The sequence below is a fragment of the Ursus maritimus genome, unplaced genomic scaffold (genome assembly GCF_017311325.1).
Source record: "Ursus maritimus isolate PB19 unplaced genomic scaffold, ASM1731132v1 scaffold_3, whole genome shotgun sequence".
NCBI classification, from domain to species: domain Eukaryota; kingdom Metazoa; phylum Chordata; class Mammalia; order Carnivora; family Ursidae; genus Ursus; species Ursus maritimus.
In genome coordinates, this window is record NW_024425563.1 from 14,414,559 (window position 1) to 14,432,110 (window position 17,552).

At 50.8% G+C, this 17,552-nt stretch overlaps 1 protein-coding gene across 3 annotated transcripts in view; it reads left to right on the forward strand.

The window, feature by feature from the left end:
- Positions 1 to 16,998, forward strand: part of HIPK2 (homeodomain interacting protein kinase 2) — a 172,450-nt gene extending 155,452 nt beyond the window's left edge. For 2 of the 3 annotated variants that reach the window (XM_040643945.1, XM_040643946.1), the window contains exons 13-15: positions 8,848 to 9,092; positions 14,913 to 15,070; positions 16,203 to 16,998. In XM_040643945.1, coding sequence (XP_040499879.1) covers positions 8,848 to 9,092; positions 14,913 to 15,070; positions 16,203 to 16,673 — 874 coding nt within the window. In that variant the 3' untranslated portion in view covers positions 16,674 to 16,998. Of the gene's footprint in view, positions 1 to 8,847; positions 9,093 to 14,912; positions 15,071 to 15,382; positions 15,971 to 16,202 lie in introns of those variants that run through there. The other variant, XM_040643948.1, reaches the window with a different exon arrangement.
- The last annotated feature ends 554 nt before the right edge of the window (positions 16,999 to 17,552 follow it).

A 17,552-nucleotide genomic window follows, 5' to 3' on the forward strand; every position in this document is an offset into this window, starting at 1 on the left:
TTCGTGAAATGAAAAACGCAGGGGCCCGCCTGAGACGCCGCACTGGACGGGCGAAGCTGCAGATTGAGGCCGGAGAGTTATCGTGAAGGGTTCCAGCTGTCCGGTTGTGACAGGAAATTCACAGAAAGAGATAATCATGTTTTCTGGAGAGATCAAATGACTGTTGCCTTAAAAAAAATGTTTCCAGGTCCAAGAAGAGAGGAAAGCATATTTGAGTCTGAGTAGGGTCAAACGGAAACCTGTAGCTGTTTTATTTATAGAGAAACCACCATATAATGTGTTCATGTTATTGTGACTACCTTTTGGAGTGAGAGAAAAACGGGGAGGAAATATGATTACTCATTCTTAAAAATCAGAATTATCATAAAGTTTAACACAGTAAATATTTATCGGCCCCGCCAGTGTGAGATATTATGCTAGGAACTGCAGGTGTTACATAAATAAGGTAGACAGTCTCTGTCCTCAGGAGGTTGTGGGGTAATAAGCAAGATACGACACGTACAAATCACACACAAACCGGAATATCAGCCCGGTAAAAACCAGCAGAGTCCTGTGGGTGTTCAAAAGGAAAATAGCTTGAGGAAATAGAGGGAAGAGGGGCTTCCTAAGAGCAAAGGTCCAAAGGGTGTAGATAAATAGGAGGGGGTGAAATTGCGAATTCCAGCGAGGTGGGTGGTGGAGCTGGGTCCTCAGAGGTAGGCCGGTAGGATCCGGAGCCCAGATGGACAGCTGATCCAAGGGCAGGTGGGAGGCAGGGATGACAGGGGTTTCAGAATGGAAAGAGGATTTGAGGGTCTCCCCTTCAGTGAGGGTGGTTCGCTTCGGGAGATACTGAGGAGCCCACAGGAAAGCACCCGTCCTGGGAAAACAAGGTTGTACCCCCACATGCAGCCCATCAGGGAGCCTCTTGGCCTCCATCCGGCTGGAAGCTTTTCTAACCCGCCAGTGTTTCCTCTTGAATAGTCAAGACTTCCCTGCTTGTTGCCAAACTCCCGCGCTGCGAGCATCTTGGTTCTGGTCTGCTGTGTTCCCAGCCTCGTTTCCCATTTGCCACTCACTGGAGGACTAGCACCCTGACTGTCGGAAATGCTGACTGCTTCCCCTAACGTGACTCAGCGTCAGCGCGGCAGCTAGAGAGCAAGGGGGCCGATGGCGCTCACGGGACAGGGAGCATGGTATCCCATGGCAGCGCCTGCACCGCCAGTGGCTTTTAGAGCCAGCGGGAGATACATCATGGCAGACCCACAATGTGAGACCCGATTGAGGGTATCACTAAATCCCTGGGACCAGACGACATTGCCTAGAATTTTTAGAGGAATGCCAAGGCAAAATTATGATTCCTGACCCGTAATATTTGGCACTGTTAGTTGCCGGAGCAGAAGGATGGGCAGCAGCTCCTACTTTGTGAGAAGGACCCCAGAGCGTGAGGGGGCAAGGCTGGGAGTGAGCAGATGAAAGGGGAGGGGAATCCTGACAAACCTTCATTCACTAAGTGTTCTTATTTGCACTGTCCCGCGCATCGTTCAATGGGCTGTACAAGGCAAGTAGTTCTACTTGCATTTGATAGTGAGGAACACAAGACCCAGGAAATGTAAGTGACTCGCCCCAGTTGATGAAGGTTCTAAGTAACAGAATCAGGAGTCGGATCCCGTGCCGTTGAAAACACGGCGGTCTTGATTATTGGCAACAATCACTGATTTCTCTTCAGTCATGAATTTGACAAAGGTAAACTCTGTCCTGCCTCTTCCTCCGACCAACACCATGCTCTCCCACGGTCACGTCCACAGTCTGTTCCCCGAGCCCCGACCGGGTGCCACACGTTGGTCAGAGTGCTGGAGTTCTCGCAGCAAGAGGGCAGAGGTGAGCTCTTCTGAGTCTTCGAGAAGATGCTCTCAAGTGAGGAGGTCAACAAAACCCCGCAGCCTGCTTTTCCGCACTGAGCTGCTGCTGGAGCAGGGGGCCCTGTGGGCATGGCTGGGGAATTGTTCTAAAGATAGAAACACCGAACTGGTATTTTTCTGGGTTCTTCAGGATGAAGTAGTAGAACCAGTCCTATTTTAAATATTTATAGATGATTTTGATTAGAGGAGCACCTGACTGTGCTGAATAAGCCATCTTCTCTCCCTTGAAGTCTCCTCGGACGAAGTTTCCTGGTGCGTGTCTTATTATTCAGACCCTTTGCCAGCCTTGCCTTGTGCTGAAACTGTCCTTCAGAGGCCATGTCACACAACCTCTGGTCATGACGGTAATTTTTAAAGTGTGTCACCAAAGCGGCTCATGTCAGCTGCTCAGGTAGAAACCATTTTGTCAGTCTCCTTATTCACTCATTTATTCGTACATTTAATTATCTGGATATTTCTGGAAGACAGGTTTTATTTTCCTGTGGTCCTGAGGGCACAGCTACTGTCAGCCTCACTTTGCATGTGTGAGCGGCTGCCCCCGAGCACCACCGCCAGGGTTACCAAAATGTAAACTTTAAGACAGTTGATCCATTCCTATCACTCGGGATTTTATTTTATTTATTTATTTATTTATTTATTTGGATTTGATTTATTATTTATTTGACAGGGAGAGAGAGAACACAAGCAGGGGGAGTGGTAGGCAGAGGGAGAGGGAGAAGCAGGCTCCCAGCTGAGCAAGGAGCCCAATGCAGGACTCAAACCCAGGACCCTGGGATCATGACCTGAGCCGAAGGCAGACGCTTAAGCTACTGAGCCACCCAGGCGTCCCTCACTCGGTATTTTGAATAGGGATCGCTCTTAAAGTGGTTTTGTAAAAAATATTGGACTCGGCATGTTCTTCTTTATACTAAGTTGAAAATCTTGAGCAATTACTCTCTTTAAAAGACATAGTCAGGAATGATAAACTGCTGCTCAAAAGACTTGGGCCTGAAAAATGGACATGTGCCTAACAGGGCAGCATACACGCTCCTCTGTGATTCCGTGGGCAAAGCCAACTCAAAGAGGAGCCCATCTCCATAGCCACCTGCAACCATATCACTCCTTCCCTCTCCTGGTTTGTAAACCTGAGTGAAGAAAAGAACGCGACACATGGTGTCACCTGAAGGGGCTTTGTTTGCAGTGTTAAGTTGCAAAGTATCCCAGGGCTGAAGGAGAGTTCAAGCATCTGACTCCTCTCGGGAGATGGAAGGATGTTTGGCGAGCTGACTTCACTGCATCCTCTTCACATCCTCCTTTGTTCCTTCAGGACACCCCTGCGGGTTGAGTAGTGTGAAGGGGCTGCATTTTGAAGAAGAGACGCTGCACCCGACTATCCCCAGCAGCTTGTCCTGACACTGCAGCCCATTACAGAGCCATTGCTGACACATCGCAGCCTCCGGGGCGCAGGGGGAAGTGGGGGCGGGGTACCGCAGGGCAGAGCAGCATTGCGGAAGGAAGGGGAGGAAGAACGACAGCTGCTTGGAGGGGGGGGGGAGGCATGGCTCCTCCCATGCCTTCTGATTTCTCTAGAAGACGGTCATGTACGACAGTCTTCCTGGCGATATGTACGTGCATGTATGTGAGAGAGAGAGATACACACAGATACCAATGTGTGGTTAATATAACTTGAATAGAGTGTATGCACCAAATTTAAAATGTAGATTTTTTTGTTCTCACTAATGGCTTTAACTTGAGAGCTGTGTACTACATCGAAAGGAGCACGTGGGCCCGGAGGCATCGGCTTCTGGCCTCGCTCCTCACGAGGTTCAGCGCACTCAGCCGTGTATTTCTGATTGGGTGGAGGGGGGCGTGGGAACAGGACAGCGAGCCATACGCATCCCCCATGAAGGTGGTGGGGTCGGCAGTTCTCTTCTCCATCAACTGAGACAGCCGTCCCTGTGCACAGCCCCATGCCCCGTTCTTAGAGAAGACCACTGTCACCAGAACCAGATGGAGGAGTTACCGTTAGTTCACGTTTTCGGTGCGTGTGGGCGGGAAGGGGGAGGCTGAAAGGGATGGTGCGGCACAGTGATTGAGTGAGTGCAAGCTCGGGATAACTCAGTAGCGAAGAAATCTGACTGCAAAGCAGGCGAAGGACTTGAATAGATGTTTCTTAAAAGAAGGTTTGTAAGTGGCCAACAGCTCTATGAAAAAATGCTCAGCATCACTCATGATCAGGGAAACACAGATCAAAACCACAGTATCACCTTATACCTGTCAGAACAGCTGTTACCAAAAGAACAAAAGACAAGGTGTGGACGAGAACATGGGGAGTTGGTGGGAATGGAATGCAAACTGGTGCGGCTAATATGAGAAACAGTACGGAGGTTCCTCAAAAAAATTAAAAATAGAGCTACCATTGATCCAGCAGTCTCACTTCTGAGTATTTATCCAGAAGAGTGAAACCAGGACCTCGAAGAGATATCTGCACTCCCGTGTTTATCGCAGCATTATTTGCAATAGCCAAGATGTGGAAACAACCTACGTATGCATCAGATGAGTGGACAGACGGGTGGGTAAAGAAAACACAGCACATGTGTGCAGGGGAATGCTAGTCAGCCTTCAAAGAGGGAAATTCTGCAACATGCAAAAAGCTCTTAACACGGGGTTTCTAAAATAGTCAAGTTCATAGAATCAAGCAGTGGGATTTCGCCCGCCAGAGGCATGAGTTTGGCGACACTGACACCCACAGTCATCAACACGGTACCGTATACTTAGAATTTTGTTAAGAGGGTAGATCTCCTGTTAAGTATTCTTACAGTCAGTAGTGTAATATTCTTTACCACCCAGTCTCGCAGTGAGGATCGGGGGGACAGTGTCTGTGAAGCACTTTGACCAGTAGTTGTGTATCAAGTAAATGTTGCCTAGGGCTGTTAATCAGTGTTGTAGTAAGATAAGAGCCGTGTTTCTTACACACAGCATTGACTGTGGGATCAGAGCGGTGAAGCAAGTCATGCAAAGTTTATTGGTGGAGATGAGTTTTTGACCTGGGTCTTGAAGGATGGGGTTGACCAAGATTGGCAAATAGAAATCAAAGCACATTCCAGATAGGGCCTCACAGGGCAGGAGTCACAGGCTTATGTCCATTCCTCCAGCAGGGTTTCCTCTATCAGGGCTGATTTCTGTACTTCCAAGCTCTTGATTTCTTTTCCATCATTTTAAAATGATGAAAATCAGCTATCGCCATGACAACACAAAGCAATTTGTGAACTCTGGAAGCTTTGTTCTTTACTCAGAAGCGGTGTTCTGCCGAGGCCACTTAAGGATATATTTCTCATTCTACTCCTCTCTCAGTTCCATTACCCAATTCATAATGAGATTGATAAACTATCAATAATAATTAGACACTGTAGTGGAATGAATCCCAGTAGAATCAATACATATGAGCCTAAGGAATCCGTAGCGGTAATGTCAAACGTGTGCTCATTTTTAAAGTGACTCATTTAACAGCTTCCCATGTGTTCTCGAATCTGCATGGTGTATTCGGGTAGAGCACAGAGATTTTTAACAGTAGAAGAGATTAAAAACAGAGCTATCAAAGTAATTCACCTTTTCCAAACCTGTCACAAGCGAATCCAAAAAGATAGGTAAATTGGTCCTGGACTATGTTGTTACCCATTTGCTCATTAGATGTAATGAGCTCTGAAAACAAAGGACCCATGACCTGTTTATAGAGGTTTTATCCCACGGTCCTTGATAGCTATCAAGACACTGACATGCCGAATCCTCAGCCTCCGGTTTCCATCAGGAGATAGCCCTAAGTTCTCCCAGGTCATCCACACCGGGCTGTCAGCTGTTGCAAAACTCTTGCCAGCAGGCCATCCTCTGGTGACCAGAAGCTCACACATTCACGAAATGGCCCGTCGTATGTTCAGATTCTTATTCATACTGAGCTGAAGCTTCTCCACCATTTCCAGATTTGAATTTTATTATAGCTTGGCTGTATGTGCGTGTATGTGTTTAATGTGCTTATTTTCTAAACCACCCAGAACCTGAGGAAGATGTGGTCAGCAGGAATTAGCCAGGTCTGGGTCTACATGTAAGGGACACCTACTATAGCCATTTATTTCCTCTCTAAATTAGGAGTAAACCAAATCCCATTTTGAATGTGTTTAATGATAAATCTTCAGGGGACCCACACAGTGGATCCTTTCATACCACTTTCCCTAATAGCTTTCAAAGCAGGTTAGAAGTGGAGGGATGTCCAGGGTCACACTAATATCCAGGCCGCTGTCCAGGGTCACACCAGTGAATGGACAGTGGAGCCAGGACTAGAACACCAGCTCCCAGGACACACTTGGAAGCCAGCCTCTGATCTTCACATGAGGTCCGCCCCCCGCAGACCGCGCCCCTGCAGCAGAGCATGTCTGCGTCTGGTGGGATGGCCTGCTGTGACCGAAGCGGAGAGTGGAGGACAGGGCAGCACATCTCCCACACCCCCTCCGGAACTGGACGCTGTACGGAGTCACAGCCTCCGGGGCCTCTTCCCCTGGTCCTGGGGCCATTTTGTGATGGTGTATGCATAGGGGGAGCGGGGGGCCTTAAGTTAATTCCACCTTAGGGCTCTTGTGCACAATTCTGCTGCGAACACTAGTGTGCGAGGGTCTGTTTGAGTCCCCACTGTCCGTTCCTTTGAACGAGTACCTAGGAGTGGCGTTGCTGGGTTCTAGGGTAATTCTGTGCTTAGCTTTCTTTGGAACAAGCATATGGGTTTTTTGCATTTCAGCTGTTACAAGTGGGAAGCATAGGTCTTTATTAATTAAAATGTATCTGTTTTATCAAAGTTAATGTGAAGAGCTGTAAATATATGCAGTCAATCCATTCCTCACGTTCCTTTGAGTTCCTCACAATTGTCGTCGGTGCAACTCATTTGACAGTTCATCACAGAAGGCTTTGTGACATCCATTATTCTCTTTAACCGATTATTTTAAAGCTTTTACTGTTTAACTTGTCATGTTTTTATACAGCCCCCTCTGCAATTTTAATCACCTCGAGGGCAGAGGCATGTATTATATCTCTTTGTACAGGAATTCCCTGAGTACCTACCACAGATCTCCAAAATGCCTAACTAATGAGTTTTCACTTCTTTCATATCAATCTTCTGGTTTATTCGTAGACTAGAAACTTCTCCATCAAATCCGTACCTTGATAGAATCCACTTTGCCTGGATCTCTTTTTGCAAACCCGTTTTCACGTGTTAAATGAGGTAACACAGCCAGAAAGGGTGATAAGAGCAGCTAACTTTGATATGCTTACTACATGTCACACACTATTCAAAGCGCTTCCGGGTATGTTCTCCCTTCTCAAAGTCAGCCTCTACATGTAGGTACCGTCGTTATCCATGTTTGACCGATAAGGAGTTAGTCAGTCAGACGTTGACTAGCTAGCTGCCCAAGGCCACACAATCGGCAGGTGCTGAAGGGGGGCCTCCGGCGGCAGGGCCCATGTTCTGAGCCACGGATGTGGTTCGGGGGGACCCTTCTAGCCTGAAGCAAGAAGGACAAAAAGTGTGGCCACTGGAAGAATTATTCAGCCCGGATGTCAGTAGTGCCACGCTTCGAGGAGCAGGGGGGCTCAGACCTTGTGTGGGCTCACCTCGCAACCCCTCCAGCTTTTTCTGGGTCCTTCCACTTAACCTTCTGCCCGGCTGCCTGGGACTCTCGAGCTTGCCCACTTCTCTGCTGCCCTTAGAGTGGCGGAGATCTATCTTGGAAAGAGTCTGGCCTGTGACTGGCCGCGTGACCTTGGGCAAGACACCTGGGGGAGGGGGGTGTGGTGGTTCCATTAGGTGCTCCATAAATAGCAGCTTCTTCTCTTAGCAAATTAGTTGGAAACTGATCGTCTTACGTAGGCAGTCGATATGTCTTAAAAATAGATGATCAATATACAAAAATAAATGTAAATCCATTTTTAAAACCTTCACAATAAGCAACAAATTCCATATCCATCATCCCACCAGCCTGTCCTAGAGGCAGACAGAATTGGTTCCCAAAGGAGCCGCACCAACATAAATATGTCAGGAAAGAAAATGTGCTGGCCACAAGCCATCCAGCACTGGTTCCTCCCTATCGACATAGAATGAAGTTTCAGATACAGGGGGAAACCCAGAGATGCTGAGCAACTCTCTCATAGGCATCATCCCCTCAGGAGCCTTTCTGACCTCCCCTAGACACAATGCTGCCTCTCCCTGGCCCTGGCTGGGGGGAAGCTGCAGGGGGGCCAGGCCTCCCCCTGCGAAGGGGACAGCAAAGACATGGCCAAGGGTATCCCCTCCGGCTCCCAGTTTCTCTCTCCCAGCGTGTCTGAACTGTGTTGTGTGTGGTCAGCCTCCTCAGACCCTCGCTCTTCATCCACCCCTCACTCTGCATCCTGCTTCCTTTTGGATGTTTCACTCCCCCCTGCCTGAGTTCACCGATCCCGCAGGCCCTGAGCCTAAGCTGACGGTGCTCCCCTCCCAGACCAGGGCCTCAGGCTGCGGGGTCTTGCAGGGCTTTCTCTGCTTGCTGAGATGTCCCCTTCTGGTGGCTCAGAGGGTACTGCCACACAGCTGTGGGCTACAGGGGCCTCCCCTGCAGTTCTGCTGAGCTCTGCTGCCGGGGAAGAGCCCAAGGCCACCTGGAAGCTTCTCCCCGTTTCCAGAAGCGCCTGTGGGCCCAGCTCCAGCCCCTTCTCCCATGTCTTCACATGTTCCCCCCACTGCTGGTTGGACGGGTGACACTTGTGTTCCTAGTCTCCGCATTAGGGTCCAGAGAGCAGACATCACATTCCTACCCCCTCTCCTGCTCTGCTCCCCTCCCCTGTCGCAGAGCACCAAGGGGGGCTTCTCACATAGCCAGTTCTGGAATGCTGGTTGGTGTCTCACTTCACAGCCTCCTCACGGTTCTGGTTTCTCCCTTTCCGTTTTCAGCACTGTCTCCAAGCAGAGAAAAAACGTCATCAGCTGTGTCACGGTCCACGACTCTCCCTACTCCGACTCCTCCAGCAACACCAGCCCCTACTCCGTGCAGCACCGCGCTGGCCACCACACCAACACCTTTGACACCAAGGGCAGCCTGGAGAACCACTGCACTGGGAACCCCCGAACGATCATCGTGCCACCCCTGAAAACCCAGGCCAGCGAAGTGTTGGTGGAATGTGATAGCCTAGTGCCAGGTAATTGGGGGCTGGGGCAGGCCGGGAACACCTCTCTGCACACTGAGTTTCTTGTGTTCTGCTACGAGCAGTTGTATTGAGTGAGAGCTAATAAGCCCCGGGTTATTGTAGCTCCTTACCCAAGGATTTCGCTCAAGTAGCCAGAGTAGGATTCTGCTTAACGTCACATTGTATAAGCAGTGTTTTACCTTTTTATTTCTATGATTAATACCTCGCTGCCTTTACAGTGGCTCTCCCACCAACTAGGTTGATAAAAATATGAAATAAAAGCCACCCAGCTCCATATTCACTGGTCCGGGATGACACCTGAGTTAGGGAGTTCCTGACCAAGTAGAGCTGCTTCCTGTGTGGAGACAACCTTCTCTGGGTCTTGGCAAGTGAGGGTGATGCCAGCTCACCTCGGCGTCCCCTCAGAGCTCGCTGTTGGGAGGAAGGGCCATAGTGAGTGTGCTTGTCTCCTCGCATACTGCTTGAGTAAAAGGAGTCCTTCTATCCCGTGAAGGCCTGAATACTAGACTCTAGAATAAACTGAGAGCATAACCTTCCAAAAACACTTAGGGGCACCCGCCAGATCTGGTAGTATCTCTTCAGTGACTCCCTTGTTCATGCGGAAGAATTTAGGGAGTAAACCAGAAGATATCTCCTTTTCTGCCACAAACTGTCACCAGCCCATCCAAGGCAGACAGCACAGCACCTTCACGATAGGACTAGTTAGAAGGAAAGAGGTACAAACTGCCAGAAAAGATTTTGTTTAGAATCAGGGAGCTATTCATCAGGTAGGACCCCTGTCTGTGTCATCTGCTCAGGAGACCTTGGAACCTTCTTGGGGTGGTCGCCACATGTAAGACCCACTAGGCATGGGCCGTTCAGGTTCTGCCACTGAGAGTGACCTCAGGGTGAAGAGCAGAATTCAGGTTGGGGTCTTTAGGGACTTTTCCAGCCCAGTGCCATAGGCCAGCCCACATAGTGTGGGACACAACGGCCTCTTTCCAGAACTCTCTTTCTCTACCCAGCCAAGAGTTTTAGTAGAAACCTTGGCAGGAAGAAACACTCTCTAGAACCAAAGGAACCTGTAAGGCAAACAAAGTTGTTCACCCAGGAGACAAGACTCCTTAGAGCAGCGGCCCTCTTACTTTTCTGCTCATACGTCCCTTAAGTAATTGTTTAAAACGATATCCATCACACATTTTTAAGTTTAAATATTGGCAAAGGATATCATTTCTGTCATGTTATATGTTGTGTCCCCGTTGAAGTACTTTGAATATGTGTGTCAAAACCTCGGAGCTACAGGTGCAACTCATCCAATAAGTGGGGACACTGCCTTGTCCCCTCATGAGGGAGCCACTCCTTGTCATCAGCCAGGTGGCCAAGCCGATTCACCTCTGTCAGAACTGGCTTCCCTGTGACAGCCTCCTCACCTCTGAATTTTGTTTCGTGAATGGATGGGTAGAGTAGGGAGTTTCCAAAGCCTGAATAAGATAAGACTGGACAGCCTTCAGTGTTTCTTAATGAAGATGGCCTGGTTTGCCTAGCAAGGGACTGTCCATCCCTCAGGAGCCGGTCAGTTTTCATGCCTCAGGCGGTGCACCATTTTAACTTCCCAGAGAGTGAGAAGCAATGGGAGACACGTGGATATGAGAGAGAAGATGGGAAAGGAAACCAATGGATGCTAGTGCTGGTGAATCCGATCAGGAAAAGATAACATTTGCAAACTTGGGGTCCGAAAATTGACCCTTTTAGTCTCTGTTGCCACATACCCTCAAGTCCTCAAGAAGCCCTACACGTGCTGGCTTAAATTGCAGCCTGCAAGGGGCCGCCTGGCTGGCTCAGTCAGAAAAGCATGCGACTCTTGATCTCGGTGTTGTGAGTTCGAGCCCCACTTTGGGTGTAGAGGTGACTTAAAAAAATAAAATCTTAAAAAAAAAAAGATTGTAGCCTGTGATGCACATAGCTTGGTGTGAAGGGCTCTCCTTAATTAACAGTAAAGGTCTCAAGACTATTGTCTAAACCCTTAAGGAAGCCCGGCCCTTTTGTTGCGCAGAAAGAGGAGATAGTCCTTCCTCATCTGCGATCTTAAAAACTCCAAAAACTGGGGTGCCTGGGTGGCTCAGTCCGTTAAGCATCTGCCTTGGGCTCAGGTCATGATCTCCCATGGGGCTTCCTGCTCAGTGGAGAGTCTGCTTCTCCCTCTGCCCCTCCCCCTGCTCACTTGTGCTCATGTGTACATTCTCTCAAATAATTTTTATAAAAAGTTAAAAAAAAAAAAAAAACATCCGAAATCCAATTTTTAAGTTTACACCAAACTCGGTGGTGGTGAAGCCCGACCTGAATTAGCAAGGGGTTGTTCAGTCTCTTTATCATAGTCATTTGTGCTGCTTAGAAAATATCCCTGGGTTTTGGAGCAGAAACCTTCCTGGCTTTGATTACAAGGTGGTGCCCAAGGCTCTGCTGGGGGTAACCTAATATACCGAACCTTTCTAAAATCTGAAACTCTGAATTTCAAAAATATGTGACTCCAAGGATTTTAGATCAGGAATTGAGACCCACAGCATGAGACCATGAGCTTTGTTATATCAGGAATGCCCTGTTCCGAGACACTTTGGAGGAACTCTGTAACAGTAACTACCTCTTTAAAATATGGATAATGGTTTATAAGAATTGGCTCGAGATAGATCTTGAGGTCATCTAGGAATTACTTTTTTTAAGGGTGGCTGGTGCTAAATTTTTCTTGGCCTTTTAAATCAGCATGAGAGAGTGGCCAGATTTCCACAGGTTAGAAATCTTCCAGCTTGGAGTTTTGTCAGCCTTTGGTGCTGGTGCCATTCCGTGGACGGTGACACAGTTTTGAGGAGAGCTACTGAAACTTTAAGACCAACTAGTCCAACCCTAGTGAAGACAGGCAGAGAGACTGAGGGCCGGCTTTGCTAGCGTAACAGCAGTGTTGTGTCTGGAAACCACAAAGGCAAGAGAGGGCAGCTCTGTGGAACCCACATTTCACGACTTTCAAGTTACATTAACCACTTCCACCATCAGCCCGATGCGCGTGGGCAGGGGCAGTTCTGAGCGCTTACCCCACTGCCTTTCCGCAAGAACTGCGTGATATCTGAACAGCTGAGCGTCTCTGAGGGATATTTCTGCCCGAAAAGAGAAGGGGGGGAAAGTCATTCTCTGCAGTAAGACTACTGGTTCTAAAGCAGCCAAGTGCTGCTGTCTCTGGGGAACCCCGTGGTATAATTTTCCGCCATAAAGAGAGATTTATCTTCCCCTCTGAGGACATGCTGCAGTCTTTCTGGTGACAGGTAAGAGGCGGGAAAGAACTTCATTCTGGTGCCTGCTCATCCCCAGCCTGTGGTGTTTCTCAACACTGATATATACCATCCGCTACAAAATCATTCTAGGCTCAGAAAAATGAGAAAAGCAGGCTTCCTCGGTGTCCTGGTGCTCAGTTGGCCTAGAGAGGCCAAGGTGTGACCAGGTTTAGCGCCACCCCCTACCCCCACCCCAGCTGGAGCTCCCAGCCCATCCTGACTGGGCTCGGGTCAGGATGAATGACGAGCAGGCCACAGTCTGTTTCTCACAGAACTCACCCCTCCTCGGGAAGGAGCCTGGGGGATTTCTCACATCACCTTCTCAGGTCTCCTGGGTTAGTTGAGATTCTTTTGGAAGGCAACAGAATGAACTCTACACTGCCTTAAGACACAGAATTTATTGGAAGGAATTAAGAAGGCTGAGGGAAAAGTTCAACAACCACATCCCAGGCTGGGCAGGAGCCAGAATTCCCGGGACCTGGGCCACTGGCGGCCCAACGCCTGCCTCCTGGAACACTGCTTCACCCTGACCCAGCGACTCCCAGGCTCCTAGTTTCCCATTTCCAGGAGACAGGACTTGGTTGTCCCAGCTTGGAGTGGACACCTGTTCCTTGAGCATGAGCTTTAACCAGGGGACAGGGCTCAATACCTGTGTTACCAATAGCTAACACAGCTAACGCTTTTAAGAGCGTAACATGTGACAGGTAATGAAGCGTTCCACATATGTTAACTCGTATAAACCTCAGGACGACCCTCTATGTCGTTATCATTATCCTCCCAGTTTCCCAGATGTGAAAATGGAAGCATAGAGAGGTTAACTAACTCGACCAAGGCCACGCAGCTGGACCTCACAGGAGTCTGGCTTCCCAGCCCACCCATACTCTGAAGCACCCTCCCACTGCAGACGGGACCACTGGGGGTACCCTGGGAGCCAAGGGCTGTAGCCAGGCTGGCGGATCTTTGAGAGTAGCCGGGCAGGGCCTGGTCTGAGACTGTCCCTCGTGGCTCCAAGCCACACCTCAGGAGCTTGATCTTCAGCTCTTGCCTTCGGCTGCCCTTGGTACTGTATTCATCTCAGCAGGAGGAAGTGCTTCTCTTCGTCTCTTGGTCCCCTGCAGGACCCCCTCCCTTCTTTGGGGGCTCCGTGCTCTGACCCAGTCCCCATGCCCTGTCCCCACAGTGGCAGTAGCAGGCACGTGCTGGGCTCTGTGACACCATTTCATCTAAAACTCCTAACCTCTTGCATACTCAGGCTGTTGGTACCTGAGCTCAGGCTTTCTCCTCAAATATAATGACCACAGAATGCCCAGAGAGCTGATGCTGATGCCCAATGGGAGCAGAGGGACAGCATCCCCAGCTGGGGCCCAGACAGCAGGCACAGTTTGTGACCTGCTACCGAGCAGCAAGGACTCTGGCTCCATCCCAGTAGCACCGTGGCTGAGTGAAGGGGAGACCCCAAAGCTCTGCCGATAGCCCACATTTGCATTTCTCCGTCTCTTACCTGGCAGTGGGTCCCCCAAATCCCTGCATCCTCCAGGTTTCAGGGGACCTTTGAGATTCTGACTGGGTTTGGCTTTTGCACAGCTCCCTACACCAGGGCCTGGCGGGCTTCTCTCCTGGGGTGCTTGTTGCTAATACAGATTCCCAGGCACCCCCCATAGAGTTCTAATTTAGTGGATAGGAAGACCCCCAAGTGCAGTGCACGGTCAGATTGGGGGTCTCTGTGAGGACCCACTGGCTCCCTCCCCAGTGAGACAGCTCTCCCTTTCCTGGAGGGGGGCTGCTGCCTGTGGGGCAGGGAGGCTCCCCGTGGCCTTCAGTGTGCACCCCAGACTCCCATTCCCAAATGTCCGGTTTCCCAGACCTTCACTCTTCATGTTTCTCTCCCTGAGCAGTTAATCAGTGTTCTCTCTTGCCGGCCCCAGCCGTGTCCTCTTTGACTTTGATTTCATCACCCTGGGATTTGTAATAGAATTGATCCAACCCAGTTACGTCAAGGGCCTGCACGTTGCGATGTGTGCCTCATTCATACTTAGCGCCCTCTACCCCGGCCTTGACCATTTTACGGGCAATCGTGGGTTGTTTTTTCCTCAGGACATGTGTGGTCCTTTTTCTCAGGCCCCATTATCTGTACCCTGCTTATCTCTGCGTCTCTGAATCTCGGCAGACAGCCCCCACTGCAGCCCTGGACAGGCACAGAGAGCTCCAGAGACCTCTCCTCCTTTCTTCCGTTAGACCCTCCTTGTGCTTTTCAGTGTCCCCAGACCAGAATCTTAAAGTCCAGCAAGCTGGCACTTTCTCCCAACCGGTGGGACAGGCCAAAGCGCGGTGTTGAGTCCAGAGCCCGGGCAGACTCTCCCTGGGTCTCAGGGAGATGAGGCTGATTTTGATGGGCTGGTCTTAGGAACATGCCCCTTCTTGGAAGACCACCCTTATTGCCTAGAGGGGCAGGGTCTTCTGGGCAGTGGAGGACCTGTGACCGCTCTGTGACCCCTGGCTCTTCCCCACACAGTTAACACCAGTCAGCACTCGTCCTACAAGTCCAAGTCCTCCAGCAACGTGACCTCCACCAGCGGTCACTCTTCAGGGAGCTCGTCCGGAGCCATCGCCTACCGGCAGCAGCGGCCAGGACCGCATTTCCAGCAGCAGCAGCCTCTCAATCTCAGCCAGGTGAGTGCCACCTGACCGTGCCTCACCGGCCTGCAAAGTACCCCAATCTCTGCAGTCCCCTCCTGGCCTCAGCTTCCAAGCAGGGGGCCGCAGCCGGCCCTTGCCCAGCTCACAGGGCCGCAGCCCCCTAGCGGCCGGACGGGTCCTGAGGGACCTCCGACTTCTTGCTGCCATGGGTTACCCCGGGGACGTTGGTTTGCCTGGGTCACAAAGAGCTGGCTCCAAGTAAAATCAGTTGTCTAATGTCACAAGGCACTCAGTGGCACAGTGCCAAAGCTTAAAAATAGGATGGCCCACATCTTGCTCTTTCAGACTGGCAGAGGCTGTGACACAGTGTCCTGGCCCCGTCAGACCAGGACGCCCAGGGAGTACCTGCAGGCTGACATCGTTGGGCTGACTGGTTCATTGCCATGAGGGAGGCCAGGCCACACACAGGGAACCCAGACCGAGGGCAAGAGAGGATTTGGAGAAGGCGGGTGGCGTTGAGGTGGAATTTTAAATGAAGCAGGGTCTCCTTGGCACAGCGGCCTGTGGGTACAGGGTCTGCGTCAGGTCTGAAATGCAAAGTGGACTTGGGGGCCTGTTTCCTCAGAAGCCATGGAAGTGAAATAAATGGGGAGCTTGTGTTCCAAAATCCCTTGTCTGAAGCGGTGCACTTGGTAAACTGAGGCCGCGTCTCTGTGTCGTCACGACTCCGGTTCTCTGGAAGAGAGGGCTCTTTCATTTGTACCAATATAACTTCAAACAGCGAAGTTTGCAGGAGCCTAGGATTTCAGAGAACAAGATTTCACAGTGAGGGAGAAAGCAGTTGTCACTCAAAGAGGGGGGCTCCTCTGACACTTCACAGCTGCTGTAGGCCCTTAGGAGACATCCTATCTGTTACCTTTTCAAGCTGGTTTGATCTGTGTGTCATCCAGCCAGGGACTCCAGGGATCCCTTCTCCCTCCCACTTCTTCCTCCTCCCTCCTCCGCTCCTCACTGTCCTTCCCCTCCTCACTTCTCTCTCTTCTCCTCCTCTCCCTCCTCCCTCCCACTTCTCCCTCCTCCCCCTCCTGTCCTGTTCCTCTCCTTTCTCTCCTCCCACGTGTCTGGCCCCCAATGCAGCCCTCTCCTGGTGCTTCTCCTTCTCCAGGCTCAGCAGCACATCACCGCAGAGCGCGCCGGGAGCCACCGCCGGCAGCAGGCCTACATCACTCCCACGATGGCTCAGGCCCCGTACTCCTTCCCGCACAACAGCCCCAGCCATGGCACTGTGCACCCCCACCTGGCCGCCGCTGCCGCAGCAGCCCACCTCCCCACCCAGCCCCACCTCTACACCTACACGGCGCCCGCGGCCTTGGGCTCCACCGGCACCGTGGCCCACCTGGTGGCCTCCCAAGGCTCGGCACGTCACACCGTGCAGCACACTGCCTACCCGGCCAGCATCGTCCACCAGGTCCCCGTGAGCATGGGCCCCCGGGTCCTGCCCTCGCCCACCATCCACCCGAGTCAGTATCCAGCCCAGTTTGCCCACCAGACCTACATCAGCGCCTCTCCAGCCTCCACCGTCTACACTGGATACCCACTGAGCCCCGCCAAGGTCAACCAGTACCCTTACATATAAACACTGGAAGGGGAGGGGAGGGGAGGGAGGATGGCCAGAGGGGAGGAGGGAGGAGGGGCAAGGTGGGAGCTGGGCTTTTTATACTGAAGATGCGGCACACAAACAATGCAACAGGGCAGGGGGGGCAGGGGGCAGGGACCGACACAAATGAAACTTGAACTAGGAGGTGGGGGGACTTAGGGCAGAGAAGAGAACATTTTAAAAAAGAAGGGATTGAGGAGGGGGAAATCTATGCTTTTTATTTTAAAAAAGAAAAAGAAAAAAAAGAAAACGTCAGTAACAAAAAAACACAGCTCACGAACCCATTCTGCACCAAACTGGAAAGGAGAAGAAGAGAGCAACAGAAGATTCTGGAAGTGGGGGGCCCCAGTTTTTGAAGAACTTTATGAACTTCTCAAAGATTATTTTCATATGACGGCAAGTGACATTTAAGAATTTGCTGTCGGGGACACCTGAAATGGAAATCCAATAGATTTTTAATTATGGAACATAAGAATTAGGGATTTTTCCAGAACTCTAAAGGGTCAGCAGCCCTCTAGAAGGTCAGGCCGTGGCCTGAGGGAGGCTGATTTTGGGGGGTGGTGTGGGGTTGGCCAAGCCCAGTTCTGCCCCGTGTCAGGACTGATGCGGGGGTGGCCAGGCTGAAGGAAGCCCCCCAAGAGGGCGCAGTTTCTCTTCCTGAGAACTCTGGATAAATCCTTGTAAAGATTTTATTTATTTGAGAGAGCGAGCGAGCACACATGAGCAGGGGGGAGGGGGAGAGGGAGAAGCAGGCTCCCTGCTGGGCAGGGAGCCCGGGGGGGGGCCTTCCTGAGCACTCTGGATAAATCCCTAAGCAATGTTACTCCTCCAGCGTCATTAATAATGTGTGTTGCAAAC